Here is a 26,768-nt window from a genome sequence, read left to right as displayed (position 1 = left end):
AGGTTCCGTAACCGTAGTACATTCACTCTCACTCGCTTTCAAAGCCGCTTGACCTCAGGGTGGCGGGGGGTACTGGAGCCTATCCCAGCGTTCACTGGATGAAAGGAAGGGGAACACCCTAGATAGGTCGCCAGTCCGTGACAGGGCAGACACACAGACTGACACCCTCACACACATTCATACCAAGGGGCAATTTTTAGTGTCTCTAATTCGCCTAGTCTTTGGACTGTGGGAGGAAACCCGAGCTCCCGGAGGAAACCCACGCAGACACGGGGGTATTACACAAAGTATCCTAAGTAATGTCCAGCTTACATTAGCCACAGTTCGATAACTCACTAGCATGAGCCGGAGGTGGGGTCTCGAGTTTGCGGCTTGGACTGGAGTCGCACTTAAGGCGCACACACCGTGACTTGTGACTTGACCTTTAGACTCGTCCTCAGAAGACTTGATACTCGACTTAGACTCGAGATTTGTGACTCGTGAACAACTTTTTTTTTTTTTTTTTTAGCGTATTATCATTAGGGACATGTCTGACGAGCTGGATGTCATTCCCTCCCTAATTGTCATGCGTAACTTTACGCATGCGCGCCACCATAGATGACCGTAAGATGCAGCAACAACACTGTGACCATGGCGAGCACACCTACAGCTGCTGTGCCATTTGTGACAACCTCTGGCTATAATGCGGAGGATAACTTGGTTAGATTGGCGTTCGCTGAGTATTTTGAAAAGATGAGAGTTTGTTTGCTTGCCATACCTGTTCGCATAGCGTGCTGGCTATCCTATGACTATAAAAATGGTCGGGTACCTTAATCAACACAGACGAGCAGCTCCATGTATCCTGTGTGTGAGGGGGAAAAAAGAACAAAAATGTTTACTTTTTAAGGGAAGCTTTCATTGTGTGTGTGCGCGCGTTTTTGTTTTTGTTGTTGTTTTCCAAATTGCATTGCAATAGCTTGTGTATGATGATCACGTACCAAACAGCTGATTAGTGCTGATACTGCATGCTAATAGATAAAGGAGTGATGTTAATACCGTACATGCTTTGAATTCCTTACATATAGTAATGCAGTGTTCTAGGCAGACTGGATGGCATGCAGCAGATGATAGAACGCTCATTACAACCATAAGAGATTTGAGACTCGGCTTTGACTTGGGCCAAAGACTTGAGACTTGACTTGGGCTTGCCCTTCGAAGACGTGAGACTTGACTTGGACTCTAGCTCGTAGACTTGTGAGCATCTCTGGAGTCGGCGAGCTAATTGTTTGTTCATTCACTACATGCTCATCTTACCTTCACTCACTGACGCCTCCTTCAGCTGTACGAGCCATGCATTGGCCGACTACTGCTGTCATCTAGCTAATTCAGAACCAGTTTTGCACAAATTGCCGAACACTTGTGCAACAACATTAGACACTAGCCACTGACTTAGCTATGCCATCGCCTTGTTAGTTCAAAAGCTGATTGTGAGTCAAACGTGAACGAGTCTTCTCGGAACGTCTCCTAATTTGTTTGTAAAATATGTTGTCAGTTTCTTTTGCGTAATTGCTAACTCCAAGAAGCACTATCTCCGAAGCCATGTGTCGTTTTACGCTGTGTACGTTCTCAAATACAATATAAATACGGGCGTGGGTTGAGTTAGCTGTACAGCTGTCGACAAATACTGAAAAATGTTTTCGTTATCGTGAAAAGCTGACAGTAAAACATCATCACAGGTTATTCGGTTTAAAGTATTAGAACGTGAGAAAGTAAAATACAGGGATTGTCTCCTAAAATAAACACTCAAAATATCTTCTGGTTCACAAGTGCACCAGCAAATCAAACATAGGGGGTTTCGAACTTCCTTTCCCCTTTGACCACACTGTAACTATTAACCCACGGCTTGACGGGTAATTTAAGAAACAGCGGAAGCGAAATTATCAGTTTGTCGTGTTGGAATTGGGTTAAAAGGCCGAATGATTTACCTTACCCTTACACTTACTTTGCACTGTATGACTTTGTATAATCCCTCTAGAGAAAAGTGCACAAAGCAGGGGAAGTTCGGTTGCACAACTGTTGAAGAATCCTCCATTTATGGTGTGATTTCCTTAAAGAGTTCGCCTAGTTGAGAACAAGGATTTTAAATATCTTTTATCATGTACGCTAGCGTATTGTACAATCAGACTGCGTAAAAGTCTTTAAAAGAGGATTATTTTGTTCAAATAATGTGATTGTTTGATTAAAGCACCTGGCACCCTTCGTGATGTCATGCTCCTCCCTTGATGAAGCCTCGTTTATATAACGTTAACGGCACTGACTACGCAGTTCGACAAAGTTTCAACAGGTCGTGCTGTCACTTGCATATCTCTTCGCTATGGGGGGTAAATCAGGCTTGTTAGTAATATGCATTACAATAGTCCTCAAAAATCTGAGCGCGTCAACAGCAACTAATGGTAAGTGCGCTTGGATGCAAATGTTCCTGCATTAGTTCTCTCAGCGACAATGCTTTTCTGGTGAATTTATTTCATTCGGGCAACAAAATGATTATTCATCTGTAGGGATTTTGAGACTGTCAGACATTTGTTCTGCTTGATTTTGAGCACAGTGAAAAGTAAGACTTCCACATAAATTACTCATCTTTTGTAATCAGGGCTGTCTTTTCACAATGACAATGACAAGTATTTCTCATTGAACATTACATAAAATATTCGGAACATAGCTTTAATAGAGAACAGTCTCTCAGGCTTGTGTAGAACATCAGGTTTCTCACACGAGACAACAACAGATGTTTTCATAGGCCTACTACAGAGTCACAGTCATCTAAGTGAAATTGTCGTTTTGTTTTCACACCAGCACCTGTCGTCCAGACCAGATTAGGAGCTCTTGAAGGTGAATACATGCTTGTGAAGGGGAGTGCGACACTTGTCCACAGTTATCTGGGTGTGCCTTTTGCAAAGCCGCCTTTGGGTCCCTTGAGGTTGGCTCCACCGGAGCCGGTGGAGAGATGGGAAGGAGTGAAGAAAGCCACAGAGCAACCTCCCATGTAAGTCTCCTGCACGTAAAACAAGGCAGTGGGTTGTATGGCGATTCTCCGACCCCAGGGCACATTGGCCATTCCCCAGAGAGTATCAGACTTTGCTTTTGTCTCATGTTGCCTTAACGACAGACAGCGTTTTCCACAGATTCATGTAGCTATACAAAGCCTGACCACTAGTAACAATATGGAAAGTGAGGGTAGGATTCACTTAAAGTTCCTCCACATCTTTACAAAATGGTTTGTGGTATAACCAGTATGTTGTAAGTCAGAGACATCAAGAAATAATGAAACAGTCAAATAATAAATGCACAAATCAATAAGTGTCTCCATAGAGTAATTGATTAACAAATAAACTCAAAAATAAAGACAGAATTGTTGTGTATGTAGCCTTTTTATCCACCGCTGATTCATTTGGGGTTTTTTTGTTGTTGTTGTTGTCTACAGCATGCAGGGAGAAACCCTGTATCTACCTAAAAATTAGAGCCTAAAAGCCAGCATTGCACATTGGCAGCAAAAATGTGTTTGCCTTGTTTAAACCGTGACAAGCACAAATTGGTTTTACTCTCACCACAACTGCAGTAGATTCTAGTGTATACTGACCCATATGCTAGATGACTTGCTCTAGTTTTTGCAAGCAAAATTCAGAGTAGGCTCATTCACTCTGTACCTGAGTAGAGGGAAAGTGAGGAGCTTCTCTTTTAATCATATGGTTCAACAGCAGTTTGGAAACTTATGGTATTATTTGTAATGATATGATTTTTAAATCGAGGTAAGATTTGGTGACAGGATTGGAAATTCTGTAATAGGATTTTCACTTTTGCATCTTGACAAATTGAGCCTCAGATGATCTATCCATCATTTATTCCAGGTGTATTCAAGATGCACAGGTGGTACACGCACTGTTGTCTAATGCGTCTCTCACCATGGAAGTTCCTGATATATCAGAAGACTGCCTCTACCTTAACATATACACACCATCTAAACCTGGTGAAGATGCCAAACTACCTGTAAGTCCAAACACTGCTTCTGTCTTGTTTTACATCCCAGGATTAGCTAAAGCAGCTCTCTCTCTAACTACGCTATAAAACCTTAAGTAATGTAAAAAAAGAAATCTCAAGTTTATCCTTCATAATTATGTAAAATTAGGTGTATATTGTTACATAAAAGGGTTTTTTTCTGGATTATAAAAGATTATTATATTATAATTATCAGTTAATTGAAAGAACTATAGTGTGAACTACAGAACTATAGTATAATAAATTAGAATTAAGATGATTTCTTTCAGTTACTGAGCTGAAAAAACCCTCTGTTGTAAATCTTGGGTACAGGGAATAAAGGAGTATAAACAAAGAGTGACAAGGGGGAAAAAAGTGGAACAAGTACCATACAGTTTACCCAAGTGCTAAATGACCAAATGAACAGGAAACAGGTAGAAGTGATTAACAGGTCGTGAGTTGAATAAACCAGTAAACAGGCTGGCAAAGTGTACTGTTAAAAGACTGTAACAGAGGGAGGCAGCGATGGAGGTGTGACAATGGTATCCTTCACAGCTGCATAAAACAGGAGGATGCGTTGTCTTCCCAGGTTTCAAAACAATTAGTATCCACTGATCTGTTAACCATTTGAAGATAAATACACTCTAACATTCCATTTTCAATATGCTGTCTTCTGCCTGGGTTTCAGCGCTTAAAGGGACAGTTGTAGTATAATTATTTGGATGCTTTGATAATTGTGGTGACTCATAGTGAAGTGTCTCAGTATACTGATTCATTGCTTGTGTCCCTAAGGTCATGGTTTGGATTCACGGTGGAGGATTTAACATCGGTTCTGCTTCTATTACTGACGGATCTGTATTGGCTGCTTACCAGAATGTTGTTGTAGTGCTTATCCAATACAGATTGGGTATGCTGGGTTTTCTCAGGTAAAACAGCAGAATACAGTAGAGTTCCACAAAGCACTGACAGAGCACATATATGACCACTTCAGCTCTATAAAATGCTAATGTGTTGTACTTTGCCAAATTTGCTCTCACTTTTCTCAGAATCAAACTACCATACAATACAAACATCACCTATATCATAACGGCATTAGTCTCAAGCATCCACCAGCACTTCTCACATCAGGGGTCCATTTGAATCCCTGTGCTGAACTTACGCACCTTTGTGATTCAAGAACATTTTTTAAACCCTTTGGATATGTTTGAAACCCATTGTGGTGCTTCTCCAAAGGATGACACTTCCTGAATATTGCAAGTTATTATTACACTGATAATAATGTACTAGGTCCTGTGTGATAAACATGAATTGTTCGGTTTTTCCTCCAGCACAGGAGATGAACATGCCCCTGGTAACTATGGTGTACTGGACCAGGTGGCCGCACTTCGCTGGGTCCAGGAACACATCCACAACTTTGGAGGTGATCCTAATTCTGTCACCATCTTTGGAGAATCTGCTGGAGGAGTGAGTGTGTCCCTGCAGGTATGGAGATGTCATAATTCCATCATACCTCCCAATAAAATGTCAGTAGGCCCTCCTATATTACTGCTAAGTAGCGATGTTCGTCAGTCCTTTGTGTGCTGCATCCATTGAATTATACTGTACCATATGTTAATCTTGTCTGCCAGTCTCATGTAATGTAATGTATCTTACAGCTTAATTGTAACAGTCCATGTTACCCATCTCTGGTCGTCATGTTTGAATGTGCATGTGTGAATATTTTCTTTTGTACTGTTTGTCTGCAAGCTTCTCTCTCCATTATCAGCTGGCCTTTTCCATCGTGCAATAGCACAGAGTGGTGTTGCATTAATGGATACAATTCAGAACCCCAACCCTTTACCAGTGGCCCAGGTACATAACATATCCCACTCTCATTTTAAGTGAAGGTCGATTAAATCTTTGACTGCATGGTCAATACATGTTTCTGTTACTCATTCCACAGCATGTGGCCAACACATCAGGTTGTGACATCAGCAGCACAAAGAAGGTTGTTGAATGCATAAAGCAGTGGTCAACGGAAGATGTTGTGGCATTTGTCAGCGAGGTTAGAAATCCAAGGTTTTGAAGTGATATGAATGTATATATCACCTGTGAGCAGGAATATTAATTATGTTTATATCGTATCACTCGCTGAAAGGTGATACATCCACTTTAACCTGTATATGTATTGTTTATACAGTTTAAGCATACACATAGAGATTTAACATTATGTGTATGCGATCCTAGCCCAGTAATGCCATGCTGACCTTTGGAATCACAGTGGATGGGAAGTTTCTGCCAAAACCTGTGAAAGAACTTATGAAGAATCAGGAGTTCCAAAAGATTCCACTAATGACAGGCATGACGAATGATGAGGCCGGCTGGTTATTCCCCCGTGTAAGTATAATATTACACAGAAACGTCACTCAAATAAAACAGCACAAATATAACATTACGTCGAGATACACAGACGGCAAAAGTAAAATAATTATATAGGGAATGACATTGAGGAGATGAATAACCTCAAAATTCCCCATCAAGATTGTTTACATAATATGTGGGACTGCACAGTTCCTTCCAGGCTTGCACTTTCCAAATGCTGAAGAATTACATATGACTAAGCAATACAACATACCATATTGTTGTGCCAATGGTATGAGGAAAATTTGGTTAATGGTTCACGGTGAATATTAGACTTAATACTAATATCACTTTGCTGTAACCATAACCTTATTTTGGAACCTGAACCCAGTGAAATTACGGATATTCTGGAAAACTCTATTTATAGCTCAGCGCTCTGAACACTGAACCTAGATATTATTCTGAATACCTCTTCATTAGCCGTACATATAATAAATAACAGCAATAAAGTAGCAAGTATACAATAATACTCTTCGAGTTCAATACTTCTAGCTAACTAAGTTCCTGGATCACCACATTCAGTAACTAGGAAATAATTTATCACGTACTCCAAGAGTAGGACTACAGACGTACACGTTTATTACAACGATCAAATTCAAACGGTACAGAATGAATCTAATATTGAATAAATTGGAAATCAGGTGGAATTAAGGCACATCCGCTATACACACACATACAACAGCATCTAATCTACTAACAAGAAGACAAACAACTAACGGCAGATAATAACAATATCCTCGTTACCTAAAGTATCTATGAATGAACAACTACGCGAGCATGAGGCATTACTCACGAGAAGGCACGCTTAACCAAAAGAACTATCTGAGCGATGTTCCAGTGGAGTTACTTACATACAAAAAGGGGTTGTGAGGAAGGGAGAGAAAAGGGATGAGGAAGAAGAAGAGCAGGCCAAGCCACGTTCAGGTATGAGAGTTTCAGAGGTTGGCAGAAGGAGACCGTGAGCGAGACTTCGTGTTGGTGCCAGGAAAGTCTTTTTAGCGTCGCGGATCTTCCGTAGCGGTGAGCCTGGGCCGATTCTTCGTGGAGACGAGCAGGACAGAACGGACGGACTTACATTACGGCTGATTTAACTGGAGCTGAACTTTAGCGCAGAACTGAAGTTTGGCGCAGCTGAACTGAACTGCGGGATAGCAGAGAGTCTGGCATTTTATCTGATTTGCAGAGGGGGGGTGCTGCTATCCGTTTGAGGGTGTCTCTGCCTGAAAGGAGGAGACACTCATTGGAATTTGGGAAGTATTAATTTGAGCTCGGTTGAAATAATTTTACATAACTTTTTTTCCCCATTAAGAATAGTAAACTTACGTCCGCGTACTTGAATCTACCGCATTTTATGCTTCCGAACAAGACCAAATATGGTTTCTTTACCATTAAAAACAGCACAGTTACACCGATGGTCATACAATTAGCTGCTCATGACTTGGCTTCCTGGCTATTCTTAAGTTTTACAGCGCATTTATGACTATACGAACAGTTATGCGTATTTAACTGAAAATATCGAGTGGTTAGTTTCATTTTTCTTTTGTTCTACATAGTTTGTGCCCAAGTGGAGCAATGCAGATGGGGCCTGTGTCACGGTCTGAATTCCATTCTCACAGGGAAACTAACCTCCCGAGGTGATCTAGTCTCCCTCTCAATTAAACATTATCAGCATTTGAGCAAATGGTCTGGGGTTGCTGCGCTAAAACATCAAGCCTGGCGTCTGTTAGGTGTTACAGCGAGTGGTCTCTGCTTTGATATGCATTGGTCCTGCATGCAGGGAGGCCTGGGCCATGAGGAGAGAACTGGGATCAAAGGGGATAGGGATAGAGAGGCAGAGTGAGAGTGATAGAAATAGATAGGGAAAGGTGAAAAAGAGGGAGAGAGTTTACACAACTGCAACTTTAATTACTAAGGAACACTTAAGGTTAACAAATGTCCTTTTCTTTCTGAAAGCTGCACAGTGTCTGCCCGACAATATCCAGTGCTGAGAAATACTTATGTTGAACTGTGTCGAGAGAAGAACATTGCTCATGAAGCCACTTGTTTCTTACAGTATTTTGCCCCTCCAGAATGGACTGATGGAATGGATCGTGATCATGTCAGACCAGCCCTGGCGTTTTACCCTGATGTAAGGAATACTGAAAACTAATTGTTAAGCATTGATTAAAGTTTGTAGCACTGTCTGTTTCCATAATGATATAATGCAGTATATAAACATATATAAACGTATTTCCAGTCTGAACATGAGAAAGTCGTGTGTAAGGGGAGATCACTCTACTTCGACATGAAGTAGCATTATGTTAATGCTTGCTTTTTACAGGCAAGTGAAACCTGGATCAAAGAACTGATACTGGATGAGTACATTGGCACATCTGGGGACAGGATAAAAATCCGAGATGGTTTCAGAGAGTTAATGGCAGATATATTCTTTAACATCCCTGCTCTCAAACTAGCAAATTACCATAGAGGTAAGAATGTATAAGTTTAAGTTTGACAGAGCTCATTAGACCTGGTCTCTTAGGAGTTTTACATCGTTGAGTAACTGTCAGAATAAGGGAAAAAAATGGTTACACATTATTCAAAATCACATGTAATAACATCATCCACCAAGGTTTATAACATGTTGTGTAAACAAAGTTATGGAAATGTTGTTATTGAAACATTAATTCATATAATAATAGAGTGCAATGAGCAAATATTTTTGTACATCTAGAAATGACAGCACCGGGACAACTAATCAGAACTTGTGGTACTTTCAAAAGAAAGTTTTAACTTGTGAAATCAGTTAGATAGTTAATATTGTGAGGCGTGCAGTGGTGCTGGACCCAAACACAAGACACAGTTATGGTGGTAACAAAAACGGAGAACTTTACTTACAAAAAGCAGATAAATAAACAGGTGCAAACAGGAACAAAAACTGGATATAAACAGTGCATCCAAATAGTGTCTTCAAATGAAAACAAACAACAATAGACAAGGAACAGGTCAAAACACAAGGGCTTAAATACAAGAGAACTAAACTGGAGAAACCTAATTGGTGGAAATTAACAAAGGTGAAACGAGGTTAATAAATAGAACAAACAGGATCAGGTGAGGGGCGGAGACAGACACAGAACAGGAGCGCAAGACATTTCAAAACAAAAGTCCAAACCAAGGTGCAGACCGTGACAAATATTCACTAAACACGCCAGGCAAACTTTGCACATTCTGCATTTTCTAAACAATTTTACAAGTGCTCATTTTAATCTTGATAAAAAAAAATATTGGTTGCCATCCATGTTTGAAAATGACTGATGACTGGCGATAAGCTGTGACTCCTCTTGTTTTCTGTTGTCATCAATCAGAAGCTGCACCAGTTTACTTTTATGAGCTACAGCATCCTCCCAGCATAGTCCAGAAGACAAGGCCAAGTTTTGTGGGAGCTGACCATGGAGATGATCTTGCTTTTGTTTTTGGTGCATGCTTTGCAAATGGACACATCAAGATTACAGGTGAGATCTTCTTTTCAAGTGGATCAAAAGGACTTTTTTTAAGTTTCAAACCTGTGTAATATCCTTGTTCATGTTGGTAATCACAGCGTTGAAAAAATCAATTATATTTCCAGCATCCTCAAAAATGATTCCTGTCCCTAATGAAGATGAGCAAAAAGACTAACATTGACATCACTGCGAACGATCTATACTTATGTGCTCAAGGCAATAGTAAAACTAGACAATTTCTGCTTCTTCAATACTATATCATTGTTTTAATACAGTTGTTCACATCACTCTATATTTTAACAGATGCTACAAAATCAGTCTGCATGAGTACACTGTAAAAAATAACTTGTACAATTTATACAAAAAATGTTGGCAGCAATTTGCAGATTTTTTAAAGTAAATTTAATCCTTTGTATTATTTAGTAAACTTTACCCAAACTTTGCAAATGCCCCTTACTGAAATATATAAGGGAACGCCTACATAATGTTTGCTGATCTTCTCCAGTGAAGAGATGGTTGTAAAAATAACAGCTAAACTAAAAATCTGCCAGCTGACAAGCAAAAAAATCCTTTCATTAGCCCAATCAACAAACACAAGTAATGAACTCATATTTAAAATTACATTGTTACGTTGCCTTGATCTGAATGGATGCTTGTGGTCAGAACGATACTTATGTTGAAAAAGTTAACAATTTAATTTAACCAGTAGGTGTTCTTCCTGCTAGGCTCTCATCCTGCCGCACCTCCACCGGTGCTCGCTCTGTTAGCTGCAGGGTCATCAGCCAGGGACCACCGCTCCTAGATGTTTCGCCCCTTATCCTGGAACATCTCCTAGTGATGGAGCAGTGAACAGAGACGTCTCCCTGACACCCCCTGCAGCTAACCTACTTCAGGAGTAGCTCACTCCCCATGCCTTCTCCCGTCTTCTCAGCCAGAGCCAAAAGCTTGCCTTCTCCACCTCCTCCGATACCTCCCTGGACGCCTTGTGCAGTCTGGCTCCCCGTAGTCCCAGGTCCTTGAGCAGACGCATCATCGAGTCTCCAACAAAGCCTCTGGCCCCCACCTCCCCTGGGTAAAGCCTCGCGCCCCATCCACCTTCCCTGCACTCCGTAACCAGGTCCGCATATTTCTCCCTCTTCCTTTCGTGGGCTGCCTCCAGCCCCTCTTGTGTCAGTGCTGTTTTGACAGGATATGCTGGACAGAAGCATTGATGGTCCCGCAGAGGACACAGGTTTGCTCTTGTCTCAAACCACTGACGGAGGTTGCAAGGGCGGGGTAGGGTGTCGTAGGTTGCCCTGATGAGAAAGCTAAGTCGAGCCTGTGGCAGCTTCCAGAAGTCTGCCCAGTTGACCGCTCGAATCGAGACTACCTCCCACGTTGTCTCCTTTTTGTTTGATCTGGACCATAGGCTGGGTGGGTCACCCCATCTGAAGCCTGCCCGCCCTGTCTGGACTCTGCCCACTGCGTCCTGGTGCTGCAGTCTGCTCATCGCCTTCTGCACTTCTTCTTCAGCCCTCCATTTCCTTCCAATCACTACTTGAGCATGCATATCCCTAACCGCCTCATCAGAGGAGTCCCTTAGTTCCATCACTAACCTTGCCTTCTCTTGCCTGTACCCGAGGGTGATAGATTTTATGGGTAGATGGTGTAAGTTCCACCCGTACAGGCTTGCTGTTGAAAAATACTGTGGGAGCCTTAGCCATTTACGGATGAAAGCGTTGGCTTTGCCATCCATCCTGCTTACGGCTGATGAGATGACTTCACACAGTACATTACTCTTGAGTACACCACACCTTGTACTTCCCGGGTAGCAGGCTTGAATCGATCTTCAGCAGGCCTGCTGAGAGATGCTGAAGGATGGTTTTCCCCATTTCCTTGTCTGAGACACTGGATGTGTATTGCCTTCCCAGACTTCGCATGGGCAGGTCTGCAGTGTTGGGGATGTGTTCCCTGCCAATGGTGAAAGTGGCCCTATCGTTTCGCTCCCCTTTCCGCAAGGAAAGGCTCCTTGACTTGCGTAGCTTCAGTGATCAGCTCCTCCAGCCTCTTCAGGAGCCTGGCCATGCATAGTGCAGTTCGCAGCAGGCAGGTAATGTCATCCATATAGCTCCTTAGTGGGGGAAGCGTCTGGCCTACCGGCAGCCGGACTCCACCCACCACTCGCCTTGCCCCAGTGACTTCAAATGCTGCTACAAAAAGTTCTGCTCTTTGGGAATGGGAACTGCCACTGCCCTTTGCCACTCAGATGGGATGCTCAGTTTGGTCCAGGCAATTCTTGCCACACCTGGTGCTGCATTCTTCATATAGGATGTCCCCGAACAGGTTAAGCTTGGTCTCCACTGGTCCCCACAGGGTTCTCTGCAGTAGTTCGCTCAAAACTTTCCACTCCTCAGCTACGTTGGACTTTGGCCACTTGATCCTGTTCCTTTGTCCTGGGCTCCTCAGGTCTCTGACTCCACTCTTGGGTCACTTAGGGATGCCACCAGGTTCGCACCCTGGGGGTCTTCGACATCCCTTTCTTCCCCCTCCCTCCTTTCTTCCTGCCCTGCCTCCACAACATTGAGCCCAATGGCACTGTGGTTTTTGACCAGTGCCATTGGACTCCAACTGTACTCCAACTGTCCTATTCACAGTAGTCACAGTCTCCAAAATAATAATGAACTCTAGATTCTAGTAAAACATTTTGGTTAAAAAACTGGTCTCCTCTGGAATGATAACACATGACCACAAGCAAATTTTTCACCAAGCCACTGATCCTAAACAGACTTCTGAATCAACACAAGTGCTTTTCTAATCACAAGATTCCATTTTTTATAGTTGTTGTTTTTATATTGTTTACTTTGTTGTCCACTCAATGCAAATGTAATATTTACACAAATATTCCAAATATTTGTGTGGATGTAAGATCATTGCACTGTAGGAATATTAAGACCAATTATTTTCATTCATAGAACTGATTATTTTCATGCATAGCAGTAGCTGTCTCTTGTAAAATTCAGTCTGAAGTTGTGTTTTACTTTTCTCAGGCCAGTTCACAGAGGCCGAGGACCAGCTCTGTAGAAATGTCATGTCCTATTGGGGTAACTTTGCTCGGACTGGGTGAGTGACAGGGTTCATGTCGTGTAAATACAGACAATGTCTCACCTGTCTTTAATAGATGCAGTTCTGATCACTTATATTAAGTTAATAGAGCTTTTTTTGTCTCTGTAATATATTATCTGATCTGGGCTCTTTGCATCATCTGTGACAGGTCTCCAAATGGGCCAGGATTGACTCTATGGCCTGAGTTTGGAGATGAGGCTGAGTACCTGGGCATCGGGTTGGAGCAGCGGCCTGGTACAAACCTGAAGCGGAAGCGGTATCTCTTCATGACTAAGACTATTCCAGAGATGGTGCGTGTACGCAAGGGGAGGGAACACACTGAGCTTTAGAATGAAGATTTGACTTTAACTGTTGAATTAGTCAGGTTGATCCCTCATTCAGAGGTAAAAGGGAAGCAATAAATTCACCTATTAATTAAACACATTACATTAAGTGGTTTAAGGCATACATGTTTGAATACTCATTAAATGCTTCTTTGCCTTATTTATTAACAAATCACATAGTTTTGACTAAAATGTTGGTGTAATTCTCTATGACGCATTAAAGGATGTGGCTGATATTTCTTACAGCTAAATGTGTGTGTCATGGAGCACCCACTCATGTCAAATTTGTATTTTTGATGATGACAAATAAAAGAACGATTAAAAGTCAGACCTCAACTTGTAATGGAAGACTTGATTCATTCTCGCAATAACACTTTAACAAGAAACACTCAGCATCTAAATACATGGTTCCCCCAAAAAGACTGTATTAGAAATCATTTCAGAAATGTTCACCAACCTAATAAAACATTTTCATTTTTTACTTAATTAAACAAACAACTACAATTGGCCTACTCTATTTGACCTCCCCAGATCCCCTTCAATGACTCTCATTTCTCATAAACTCATCAAACTGTAGGTTTTGCCCATTTCAGGATGTATGTGGAAGTACCACTCAGTCACTACGATGATGGCTCTTCAATGTCCAACAGTCTATGCTTAACACTGGTATGGTATCATCATCCAGTTAGGTGTGCATTAGCTAATCTTGCGTAAAAAGAGTGACAGGACAGCCATTACTGTATAACTCATTTTGAATGCACTTTACACTAAGCCAGGATTTTTGAATATTCGTTTCTATAGTCAAAGCAAACTACCAAATGATTTTGAATGTCAAAATAAAAAATTATTCCAATTTAACCAAATAGTATAAGAGTATCATGACATCTCAGAATATGTCAGAAGTACTTGAGGGACCTGGGAGATACTGCGATGTAATATATAATAGTGAAAATAGTCCCTAAACACATCCTAAATTGCAAACATTTAGCATTCACTGAACAGTTGTAAAAAAATTGTTATAATCCTGATGATAACAGGATGGACATTCAACTTTCCTAGTACGGTGTTAACCTTTGGTACAAGTTGGATCTGGGTCAGGCACTGGGTCAGAGGTACAATACACCTGCAGACACAGACAGAAAATGGCCAATGTTACAAATGGAAAATGAAAACAAAGATAGTATGTATTTCTAATAAACTGCGTTAACACATTCAAGTATGTTTATTTTTGAATTCATGCGTGATATATCCGTTTCACGTCTGGCTTTCCTTTAGGCACTGCACTTTATTGTGTGTAAGGTACATTCCAATGTGGAGAATATTTTTTCCAAGAAAACGAACAGCGAGCCAGCCAGGAGTCGAACCTAGAATCTTCTGATCCGTAGTCAGACGCGTTATCCATTGCGCCACTGGCCCTCACATTTCACGGGAAATGTGTGCTGCTCCTACTGCTGCTGTATCAACTAGCCATCTCATAGTAGGTTTCTCATTACCAATGAAACATGTTTCAGCAAGTCGACGCACTGATATCGGCCTACACTAAGTATACTACACAATAGTCTGATTGACGTTAGCCGAGGTGGAGTTCGAGGTGATAAAATAACCCACAGGCGTCAGCGAGCTTATCGTGTGTTCGTTCAATAAATGCTTATGTTACGTTCTCCCACTCACGCCTCGTTTTCCTTTCCTGCCATTATATAGCTTGATTACTGTTGTCATCTAGCTAATTCAGGACAGGTTTTGCTCAAATTGCCGAATAAGTGCGCATATAAATTAGGCACTAGCTGTTGATTTATGTCGTAACCTTGTTGCTTCAAAAACTATTTGTGTGTCAAACAAAGAAAGAGTCTGATAGGGACGTCTCCTTAATCGTTTGTAAAATAAGTTGCCAGTTTCTTTTGGGCAATAAACCCATCGCTAATTCCAAGAAGAATTGTTTCCGAAGCCAACGATACAATCTGCAACCCAAGTGTCGTTGTACGCTATGTACGTGTCCCAAATACAACTGCACGTCACCATATGGGTTTGGATTTTGAAAATTAGGTGAGAAAGTAAAATGTAGGGATTGCCTCCAAATACACACATTCAAAAAATCCATGGGTTATAAGGCTATATGTCTCGCCTAACCCTTACACTCACCTTGCTCTATAAATTATATGAGTTTGCACAATCTCTCTGGCGCACAGAGCGCGTGAAGCCCGGTTGCCCAACTGTGGAAGATTCCACCATCTACGGTGTGATTTCATTAAGTAATGTACCCATATTTGAGAACATTTTTTATCCAGTGCCGGCGCACTTTGTAACTAAATGCATGAAAATATTTAAAAAGGGGGTTATTTACGATAACAGTGGTGCTTGCCACTTAAGAGCACCTGGCACCCTTCGTGCTGATATTTTTCTTCCGTTGATGAAGCCTCATTTAGATAGCGTTTGCGGCATTAAGACGCACTTCGACAGAGGATCAACACTGTGCTGTGACTCGCACATTTCTTCGCTATGACGGCTAAGTTAGATTTGTTAATAATATGCATGACAATAGCCCTCAAAAATCTGAGCACGCAAGCAACAACTGATGGTAAGCGCAATTGGATGCAAATCTTCCTGCATGACTTCTTTAAGTGACAATGTTTTTCTCATGAATTCGTTTTATTCAAGCGCTGATTATATATCTGTTCGGATCTAGAGACTGTCAGAGATTTGTTCTGCTTGATTTCGGGCACAGTGTTAAAAGTGTGTAAAACTTCTACGTAAAACGCACGTCTCCTGAAATCTATGCACTCTGTTCTTTTCTGGCGCGGTGTATTGAAATGACTCAGATAGCACCGACAAGTGGTCCACATTGAGCTATGAGATAAAACACGGCTTAGCTTTAATACAGAGCAAACTTTCAAACTAAAATGTAAGTTTTCCACGCCATAAAAAGAGACATGTCTTTATAAAGAGAGTGACACTGGTCTAAGTAAAATTGCTGCTTTTGTTTTCCTAACAGCTCCTGTTGTGGAGACCAAATTAGGAGCTCTTGAAGGTGAACACATGCTTGTGAAGGGGAGTGTGACACTTGTCCACAGTTATCTGGGTGTGCCTTTTGCAAAGCCGCCGTTGGGCTCCTTGAGATTGGCTCCACCCAAACCTGTGGAGAGATGGGGAGGAGTGAAGAAAGCCACGAAGCAACCTCCCATGTAAGTCTCCTGCAGTTAACACAAAGTAATGGGTTGTATGTCAGTCCGGCGACCCGAAGACACACTGGCTGTTTCCCAAAGAGTACTGGACTTGGCTCGTGCTGCCTTAACGACAGCGTTTACCTCAGATTCTTGTTGATAAATACAAAGCCTGACAATTAGCAGCGATATGGAAAGTGAGGGTTGGATTCGCTTGAAGTTCGTCCACCGCTTTCTAAAACTCGTTTGTTGTCGACCATGGTCAATATGTTGTAAGTCAGAGTAATCAAGAAATAATAAATGCACCAACGGATGTTGAAAATGGTGAGATGCATTAACATATAAACTCGGAAATAACGCAAGAACCGTTTGTCTGCGTATAGCCTATTTTACTCATGATTGATTTTTTGTCTAGCACACAAGGAAAAAGCTGTACTAACCAATGCTCGTCTTTGCAAGATACACAAGCAATCTGACGCCCACATTGCCCACTGGTACACAGTGCATACACACATTAACACAGTAGCATTAGCGTCAGCAAAATGAGATTCATGAAACAGAGAAGAGTGTTGCTACAGCGCTCGACTCAACAACGGAGAGAAGATTTCATAAAGTTCGGACTTTGCTTCAAACTTTCAGTAAGCTCTCCACCTGCCTCTTCTGATCTCTGTCTCTTGTGACGGCAGTAGCAACATTCTCCGTTTCATATTATAATGTCCCCAGATCAACTACAACGGAGAGACTCTCTTACTGGTTGCTTTAAAGCAACCAGTAACATAACATAATTATGTTATGAAATAAACTCGAAAAAGGTTGTTAGCTACAACCCACCCCTTGGTAATGGAGCATGTGAGCTCAGAATACTTAGCTATAACCCTGCACACATTACTTTTTAAAATAAATGTAAAGTTGCAGAGAAAATCACCGACAAGGTGTCGCCAGCTTTAGATGAGGTTGTGATGAATGTCTTTTGCACTGCTGATACTGCAGTAATGCATCTTTAAATTTTTATTTGGGCATAACTGATATTCTGATACATTTGAATGTAATACATTATAGATGTAATAAATCGTCATATGAAGTTACTCATTACTTGAGTCGTCATTTAATGAGATTCTTTTTTACTCATACTCAAGTCGTTGTTTAGATGAGTTCTTTTACCAGTATTCCTACAGACATTATTATTATGCCATAACAATACCCTTACTTGATTACAGTTTTTGCTTATTCTACCCACCTCTGGTTACTAATAAGTTGATTAATTTGTTGAGCAATAAGTTGAGCAATAACCATTTTTGGGTCTTTTGGGAGTCTCTGGAAACCTGCACCACAAGTCTTTAGTATATACAGCATTTGTAATTTTGTAGAATTTTTGGGTCCCAGGTTGGGCATCAGGGCAGCATGGTGGTGCAGTGGGTAGTGCTGTTGCCTCACGGCAAGAAGGTCTTGGGTTTGATTCCCATCTGGAATGTGGGAGCTCTGGTTTCCTCCCCCAAAGATATGCAATTGGAGACACTAAATTGAATGTGTGTTTGTCTATGTGACTTGTCCATCGTCCTGTGAGTGCTGGGATAGGCTCCAGCACTGCCTGATTAGGATAAGTGACTTAGATAGCAGTATGCTGCTGCTCCCTCATCATCAGCCAGAACCTGTGCTACAAAACGGAGTTTTAATTTTACATACAATTAGTACTAGTATGTAAATTTAAAACTAGTTGATTCTCTTTTTAATTGCCATCAGAGCTTATGCCACACACGAACCCTGGTCCGTAACAGGGTGAACTAAAACTAGTTTATGCTGAATCCCTTTTAACCGATCGAAACTCTGAGAAGGCTGGCGTTATCTTAACAAGTATTGGAAACTGTTTAGAACACTCAATAAACAAGGCTAATACATTTATTGGGAATTTAGGCTACTACATCAGAGAAGAGCCTGCTATATTGTTAAAAATGTTTCCCAAAATATTGCCTCGTGGTCAGCTCCTAAAAGCCTGTATAGACCACCCTCATTTTACGTGCTAGATCTACCACTTTTGTGTAACTGCAAACAAGTCTGGACTGAGAAAGCCTGATTGGATTTATCATGTTAACCTCTGTCATGATAATAATTAAACCCAAACAGCAATGTTTGGTTTAGTGAAGCTAGTTAGCTCCTAGAAATCCTGACTAACTTACGAAGGTTGTTTAGCGGTATAGCTCCCTGGTCCAGTAAAGTAAAGTAAAATGCTGAAGTAAAAACAAACTATGTAGAAATACCCAAACCCAGTGTTGTCAGCATAAAGAAATCAGCCAAACGTTAGACTTAGTTGCATATGTGCAAGGAACTGATGTAATCAGCAGGTGCCCAATCAGTTCCTATCCACAGCTCTAACAAACAAAAGAGACAAATCATTTTATTCCCAGAGGAAACATATAACGCAGACATGAAGACCTGTATTCATATAGTTTACATAATTGCACCAAGGCACTGAAGAGTGGCATTAGGCAATGACTGTCCTTAAGCACTGATAAACCAGAGCACCATATTCTGAGGTTAATGCTATGAAAAAGATGTAACTTCTGGAACTGAACAATGACCCATGAGTAAGCTTTGCATGGTGGGTAATGTAGTGTGGATAAGAGAAAGAATTCCCTCCTAACGCTGTGTTTTAATTGACTCTTCTTGGTAAGACTTTTTTTAGCCCCTGTTCAAGTGCTCTCTGTTAGTTATTATGGTTTTGGTTTTATAGTCTGCCATCAGATCATGCTTTGGTTATAACCTGATTTAATATAGAAGAAGTAGATTACTAGAAAAAAAAAACTTACAGCCTAAAAGCCAGCGTTGCACACTGGCATCGAAAAAGTATTTAGTTCATGTAAACCATGACAAACACAGATTGGCTTTACTCCCACCACAACTGCAGTAGATTCTACCGTATACTGACCCATGTACTAGTTGAAGAACTGTCTTTCTCTAGTTGGAGCAAGCCAAACTGAGAATAGGCCATTGACTGATGTGCTATTCACTGTTGCTTTCTTTTCCCATTTTGGGAAATTTAACCTGGAGGCTTGTCAACTCTGCCTGAGTAGAGGGAAAGTGTGGAGCTTCTCTTTTAATAACATGGTACAATAGCAGTTAGGAAACTTATTATTTTTAATAATGTGATTTTTGAATGCTGGTAAGATATGGTGATGAAGTTGGAAATTCTGGAATAGGTTTTTTACATCTGCGTCTTGACAAATTGAGCCTCAGATGATCTATCAATCATCCATTCCAGGTGTATTCAAGATGTACAGCTGACACAGGAATTGATGTCTAATTTGTCCTTCACCATGGAAATTCCAGATATGTCAGAGGACTGCCTGTACCTTAACATATACACACCATCTAAACCTGGTGAAGATGCCAAACTACCTGTAAGTCCAAACACTGCTTCTGTCTTGTTTTACATCCCAGGATTAGCTAAAGCAGTTTTTTCACCAATCTGTTAACCAGTTGAAGATAAATGCTCTCTAACATACCACTTTTAATATGCTGTCTTCTACCTGGGTTTCAGCGCTTAAAGGGACAGTTGTAGTATAATTATTTGGATGCTTTGATAATTCTGGTGACTCATAGTGAAGTGTCTCAGTATACTGATTCATTGCTTGTGTCCCTAAGGTCATGGTTTGGATTCACGGTGGAGGATTTAGCATCGGTTCAGCTTCTCTTACCGATGGATCTGTATTGGCTGCTTACCAGAATGTTGTTGTAGTGGTTATCCAATACAGACTGGGTATACTTGGTTTCTTCAGGTAACTATTAAACATTACAGAAAACAGTAGAATGTCATAGAGTTCCACAAAGCACTGACAGAGCACATATATGACCACTTCAGCTCTATAAAATGCTAATGTGTTGTACCTTGCCAAATTTGCTCTCAGATTTCTCAAAAGCAGGTCATGAAATAATAGAAAGCAATGCCCATATCACATCTGTATTAGTTTCAAGCATCCACCAGCACTTCTCACATCAGGGGTCCATTTTAATCCCTGTGCTGAATTTACGCACCTTTGTGATTAAAGGACATTTTTTAAACCCTTTGGATATGTTTGAAACCCATTGTGGTGCTACTCCAAAGGATGACACTTCCTGAATATTGCACGTTATTATTACACCGATAATAATTTACAAGGTCCTGTGTGATAAACATGAATTGTTCGGTTTTTCCTCCAGCACAGGAGATGAACATGCCCCTGGTAACTATGGTCTACTGGACCAGGTGGCCGCACTTCGCTGGGTCCAGGAACACATCCACAACTTTGGAGGTGATCCTAATTCTGTCACCATCTTTGGAGAATCTGCTGGAGGAGTGAGTGTGTCTCTGCAGGTACGGAGATGTCATAATCCCTAAAAATACCTAATTCCATCATACCCTCCAATAAAATGTCAGCAGGCCCTCCTATGTTACTGCTAAGTAGCGATGTTCGTCAGTCCTTTGTGTGCTTCATCCATGGAATTATACTGTACCATATGTTAATCTTGTCTGCCAGTCTCATGTAATGTAATGTATCTTACAGCTTAATTGTAACAGTCTATTGTACTGTTTGTCTGCAAGCTTCTCTCTCCATTATCAGCTGGCCTTTTCCATCGTGCAATAGCACAGAGTGGTGTTGCATTACTGGATGCAGTTCAGAGCCCCAACCCTTTACCAGTGGCCCAGGTACATAACATATCCCACTCTCATTTTAAGTGAAGGTCAATTAAATCTTTGACTGCATGGTCAATACATGTTTCTGTCACTCATTCCACAGCATGTGGCCAACACATCAGGTTGTGACATCAGCAGCACAAAGAAGGTTGTTGAATGCATAAAGCAGTGGTCAACGGAGGATGTTGTGGCATTTGTCAGCAAGGTTAGAAATCCATGGTTTTGAAGTGATATGAATGTATATATCACCTGTGAGCAGGAATATTAATTATGTTTATATCGTATCACTCACTGAAAGGTGATACATCCACTTTAACCTGTATATGTATTGTTTATTCAATTTAAGCATACACATAGAGATTTAACATTATGTGTATGCGATCCTAGCCCAGTAATGCCATGCTGACCTTTGGAATCACAGTGGATGGGAAGTTTCTGCCAAAACCTGTGAAAGAACTTATGAAGAATCAGGAGTTCCAAAAGATTCCACTAATGACAGGCCTGACGAAAGATGAGTGTGGCTGGTTATTGCCCCGTGTAAGTATAATATTACACAAAGACTTCACTCAAATAAAACAGCACAAATACAACATTACATAGAGATGTATAAGTATTATCCTACATAGAGATGTCTTTCAAACAAAACAGCAAAAGTAAAATAATTAAAGGGGCATGACACTAAGGAGGGTGAATAACCCATATAATATCCAGTGCTGAGAAATACTTATGTTGTACCGTGTCGAGAGAAGAACATTGCTCATGAAGCCACTTGTTTCTCACAGCACTTTGCCCCTCCAGAATGGACCAATGGAATGGATCGTGATCATGTCAGACCAATCCTGGAGTTTTACCCTGATGTAAGGAATACTGGAAACTAATTGTTAAGCATTATTTAAAGTCTTAAATAATGTTTCCATAATGACATAAAGCAGTATATAAACGTAATACAGTGATCCCTTTTCCAGTCTGAACATGAAAAATTAGTGCATTAGGGGAAGAACACTCTATTTTGACATGAAGTAGCATTATGTTTATGCTTGCTTTTTACAGGCAAGTGAAACATGGATCAAAGAACTGATACTGGATGAGTACATTGGCACATCTGGGGACAGGATAAAAATCCGAGATGGTTTCAGAGACTTATTGGCAGATATGACATTTAACATCCCTGCTCTCAAACTAGCAAATTGCCACAGAGGTAAGACTGCATTAGTTTAAGTTTGACTGAGCTCATTAAACATACCCTGTCTGGGGGTTTAGTGTACAAAAGCCTCAGCCACAGTGTCTAGTCAGCAATTGTTTGTAGTGTTATTGCCGCAATAAGGAAAAAATAGAATATATATTATTCAAAATTATATGTAATAATATCATCCACCAAGGTTTATTACATGTTGTGAGAGTAATTGTTTGCAAACGGTGTTTTGATTGAATGATGAACCATTCTGTAGTCCGATATCCTGTTTTTAGAAGGGATATCAATGTTACTGAAACGCTAATTTCTATAATGCTCCAATAAAATCACCAACTGAGATGTTGTGGTACTTTCAGAAAAAAGTTCTAAATGGTAAATCAGCCAAGATATTCACTAAACATGCCAGGCAAACTGTTCACACTCGCCATTTTCTAAACATTTTTGCAAGCACTCATTTTAATCCTGAGAAAAAAAAAAAATATTGGTTGCCATCCATGTTTGAAAATGACTGATGACTGGTGATAAGCTGTGACTCCTCTTGTTTTCTGTTGTCATCAATCAGAAGCTGCACCAGTTTACTTTTATGAGCTACAGCATCCTCCCAGCATAGTCCAGAAGACAAGGCCAAGTTTTGTGGGAGTCGACCATGCAGATGATCTTCATTTTGTTTTTGGTGCATGCTTTGCAAATGGACACATCAAGATTACAGGTGAGATCTTCTTCTTAATCAGATTAAAAAGATCTGTTTTTACGTTTCACACCTGTGGAATGTATTTGTTTGTGTTGGTAATCACAGTGTTGAAAAGGTCAATTATATTTCCAGCATCCTCAAAAATGATTCCCATCCCTAATGAAGATGAGCAAAAAGACTGTATAATTGACTGATCTGTATTTTTGCGCTCAAGACACAGACTATTTTATACATCTTCAACACAATAGCATTGTTTTAATACAGTTGTTCACATCACTGCATATTTTAACAGATGATACAAAATCAGTCTGTGTGACTACATTACTTTTTATGTTAACTAAAATCCTGAGGAACTGTGGCCTCCTTTGTTTTGAAAACAAAGTAAAACAAAGTTAAAATTCAGCATCATCTATAATTATGATAAAATGGAGAGAACATTCATGAAATAAGCCAAGTGTTTGCTGACCTTCACAGGTGTGGAGATGGTTGTAAATATAACAGCTAAATGAAAAATCTGTCAGTTGACAAGCAAAAAATCCTTTCATTAGCCCAATCAACAAATGCTAGTAATGAAGTCAAATCTAAAATTATATTGTAAGAGTACTTTGATCTGAATGGGTGCTTGCGGTAAGGATATTTATGTTGAAAAGATTTTCAAACTGTTAAGAATGTTGTTGGATCTATACTGCTGTGTTTTGGGGTCTTTTTGCAGCATCCTGAAGGTTATGTTCAAGTTAACAAAATAATGCACTCTAGATTGTAGAAAAACATTTAGGTTAAAAAACTGGTCTCCTCTGGAATGATGACACTTGACCACAAGCAAGTTTTTCAGCAAGCCACTGACCCTAAACAGACTTCTGAGTCAACACAAGAAATGCTTTTCTAATGACAAGATTTCTGGTTCTGTAGTTGTTGTTTTTATATTGTTTACTTTGTAGTGGACTAAATGCAAATGTAATATTTGCACTAATATTCCAAATATTTGTGTAGACGTAAGATCATTGCGCTGTAGGAATATTAAGACCAATAATTTTCATTCATAAAAGGACTGATTATTTTCATGCATAGCGGTAGCTGTCTCTTGTAAAATTCAGTCTGAAGTGGTGTTTTACTTTTCTCAGGCCAGTTCACAGAGGCCGAGGACCAGCTCTGTAGAAATGTCATGTCCTATTGGGGTAACTTTGCTCGGACTGGGTGAGTGACAGGGTTCATGTCGTGTAAATACAGACAATGTCTCACCTGTCTTTGACAGAAGCAGTTCTGATCACTTATATTAAGTTAATAAAGGTTTTTCTGTCTCTGTAATATATTATCTGACCTGGGCTCTTTGTATCATCTGTGACAGGTCTCCAAATGGGCCAGGATTGACTCCATGGCCTGAGTTTGGAGATGAGGCTGAGTACCTGGGCATCGGGTTGGAGCAGCGGCCTGGTAAAAACCTGAAGGGGAAGCGGTATCTCTTCATGACTAAAACTATTCCAGAGATGGTGCGTGTACGCAAGGGGAGGGAACACACTGAGCTTTAAAATGAAGATTTGACTTTAACTGTTGAATTAGTCAGGTTGATCCCTCATTCAGAGGTAAAGGGAAAGTAATATATTCATGTATTAATGAAGGTTATCAATTATGAATGTGTCTGTCTTTTGTAGCATGGGGCTGTATCCTTTTTCTCTCTTTCTTTCTTTTTTTTGTGGTGCAGTGTCTGATTCCTCAGTTTCTTCACAATGTTCATCTGCTATTGGTCTCAGGGGCTTCAGTTCCATTGCATGCTATGGAGGCTTATATTAAGTGGTATAGGCCATATATGTTTGAATATTCATTAAATGTGTCTTTGCCTTATTGATAAACAAATCACATAGTAATGACTAAAATACTGTAATTTTCTACCAAGCATTAAAGGTGGCTAATGTGGCTAAATATCACCAATATTTCTTATAGCTAAATGTGTATGCTATGGATCACCCACTGATGTCGAGTTTTAATCGTTCTTTGATGTGACTGATGATAACAAATAAACAAAGATTAAAAGTCAGACCTCAATTTGTAATAAGAAAATAGACCAATATTATCTTACTAAATTGACAAGTGTTTACATTTACCCCAGGGAAGTAATTATTTTTAATCTTTTCATCACAATCAAAAGAATGTAGTCAAATCGCCTTCTTCAGCTCCGTAACCAGGAAGCTCGAAAGCACGAGTTCGAACTTGGGCAGCTCGAGCTCACAAAAACGAGTTCGAAAGCTCAATTTGGAACTTGGGCAGCTCGAGCTCGAAAGAACGTGTTCGAACTCGGACACAGCTCGATTCGAAACCCGAATTCGAAAGCTCGAGTTCGAACGCGGACAGCTTGAGTTCGACAACACGATTTCGAACTCGAACAGCTTGAGTTCGCAAAACCCGAGTTCGAAAAGACCGAGTTCTACGGTTCATGCTGTAGACGAGTCTACCCGAAGACACCCGAAGACTTAACTCATATTCACTTAATTCTATCGATTCAGTGGATACGCCATTCCAGTATCCCATAAGGCCTAGCCAGCAGATACGATCTTTGACATTCGGAAACAAGGAAGCAAAAGGCTGAAGGATACGCAGGAAATTTTGTGTAGCTTAAAAATGCGACGCAATATTGCTTTATAGGCCTAGTACCTGATTAAAAAATCGATATCAGAAATTTTTGGGGTTTTTTTTTTCAAAAATCAAACGATAGCTCTGTTTGTTCGAAAGAAATAAATTAAAAAAGGGTTTAAAGGACATGCACGTAATTGTATGACGTGAATAGGCTATGCACGTTTATAGATACATAGATTTATTTTACCATTTTGAAATGTATGAAATCTTTTTTTAAAAATGGTGGTAGCGTTGGATCTTTCTCAACCAACAAATGAAATTTGGTGTTTTTTGTTTTCCATTTTTAAAGGCACTTTTGTTTGCCCGATCGAAAGGAGTTAGGAGGCTTAAAGGTGCACAGGCTGTTGCATGATAAAATCGAAATGTAGGCTATGTATTTTGAACTGATACGGTCAAATGGTTTATTTTACCTTAGAAAATCCAGACTGTGGCATGTCGAAAAGTCGAACGTTTTATCTAGCTGTATTTAATTAACGTTCCCAATTCATTTTCAGTCACTGGATAAGCTTTTATTCCAAACGGTAAAAAGTTCTTACGTAAGAACTTTTTACCGAACTTTGTACAAAACAATGAAATCAGAACCAAATGAGATTATTACTTGAATAGTCCAACAATTGAAAATAAAATAGCTTGAATGAAATAGTGGTAGTGGACACAAATTGTATACAGTATATAATTACGAATAAATACGAAGTGCAATGATATTTTAAATCCATATTTGTAACTTGAATAAATATGTGTGTATGTAAATTTACATTAATTTAAATATGAGGAGAATACTGGCTAAGAATAAATAAATAGCTTTATTGAAATTATGCGTTTGAGTATCATTTTATCAACATTAGATTCGTACACGCCCTTTTGCATTCAGTGTAAACCTTCAGCAAGTGGCGTAAACTGAAGAAACTAGTGAGGGAAATAACGGAAGAGCAAAAAAAAAAAAATCAAAGCTTGAAAACCCGAAAAAAACGGTTCAGTTTCTCGAACTGTTCCAAAGCATCGGTTTACTAAAATGAATCGAACTGCCCACCGCTAAATGCAACAAGTTTACAATTCAGCCTGGAAGATACCCGGTGGCGTAGTGGGTACCGCTGTCGCCTCACAGCAAGAAGGTC

At 40.2% G+C, this 26,768-nt stretch overlaps 1 protein-coding gene and 1 non-coding gene across 2 annotated transcripts in view; one reads left to right on the top strand and one right to left on the bottom strand.

Moving 5' to 3' along the window:
* Positions 1-24,569, top strand: part of ces2b (carboxylesterase 2b) — a 49,874-nt gene extending 25,305 nt beyond the window's left edge. The window contains exons 12-26 of the mRNA XM_030789919.1: positions 12,917-12,989; positions 13,141-13,282; positions 14,016-14,034; positions 16,305-16,494; positions 19,730-19,868; positions 20,113-20,246; positions 20,668-20,821; positions 21,050-21,154; positions 21,246-21,347; positions 21,530-21,679; positions 21,925-21,999; positions 22,193-22,340; positions 22,897-23,043; positions 24,147-24,219; positions 24,371-24,569. Of these exons, the coding sequence (XP_030645779.1) occupies positions 12,917-12,989; positions 13,141-13,282; positions 14,016-14,034; positions 16,305-16,494; positions 19,730-19,868; positions 20,113-20,246; positions 20,668-20,821; positions 21,050-21,154; positions 21,246-21,347; positions 21,530-21,679; positions 21,925-21,999; positions 22,193-22,340; positions 22,897-23,043; positions 24,147-24,219; positions 24,371-24,551 (1,832 nt within the window). The 3' untranslated portion in view covers positions 24,552-24,569. The remainder of the gene's footprint in view (positions 1-12,916; positions 12,990-13,140; positions 13,283-14,015; positions 14,035-16,304; positions 16,495-19,729; positions 19,869-20,112; positions 20,247-20,667; positions 20,822-21,049; positions 21,155-21,245; positions 21,348-21,529; positions 21,680-21,924; positions 22,000-22,192; positions 22,341-22,896; positions 23,044-24,146; positions 24,220-24,370) is intronic.
* Positions 14,659-14,731, bottom strand: trnar-acg (transfer RNA arginine (anticodon ACG)). The gene has a single exon. It is a non-coding gene; the product is annotated as a tRNA-Arg (tRNA).
* Positions 24,570-26,768: the final 2,199 nt, after the last annotated feature.

Source organism: Chanos chanos, chromosome 13 (genome assembly GCF_902362185.1).
Source record: "Chanos chanos chromosome 13, fChaCha1.1, whole genome shotgun sequence".
Lineage (NCBI taxonomy): Eukaryota > Metazoa > Chordata > Actinopteri > Gonorynchiformes > Chanidae > Chanos > Chanos chanos.
Note: the sequence above shows the minus strand (reverse complement) of the source record. Positions and strands in the feature narration are given on the sequence as shown.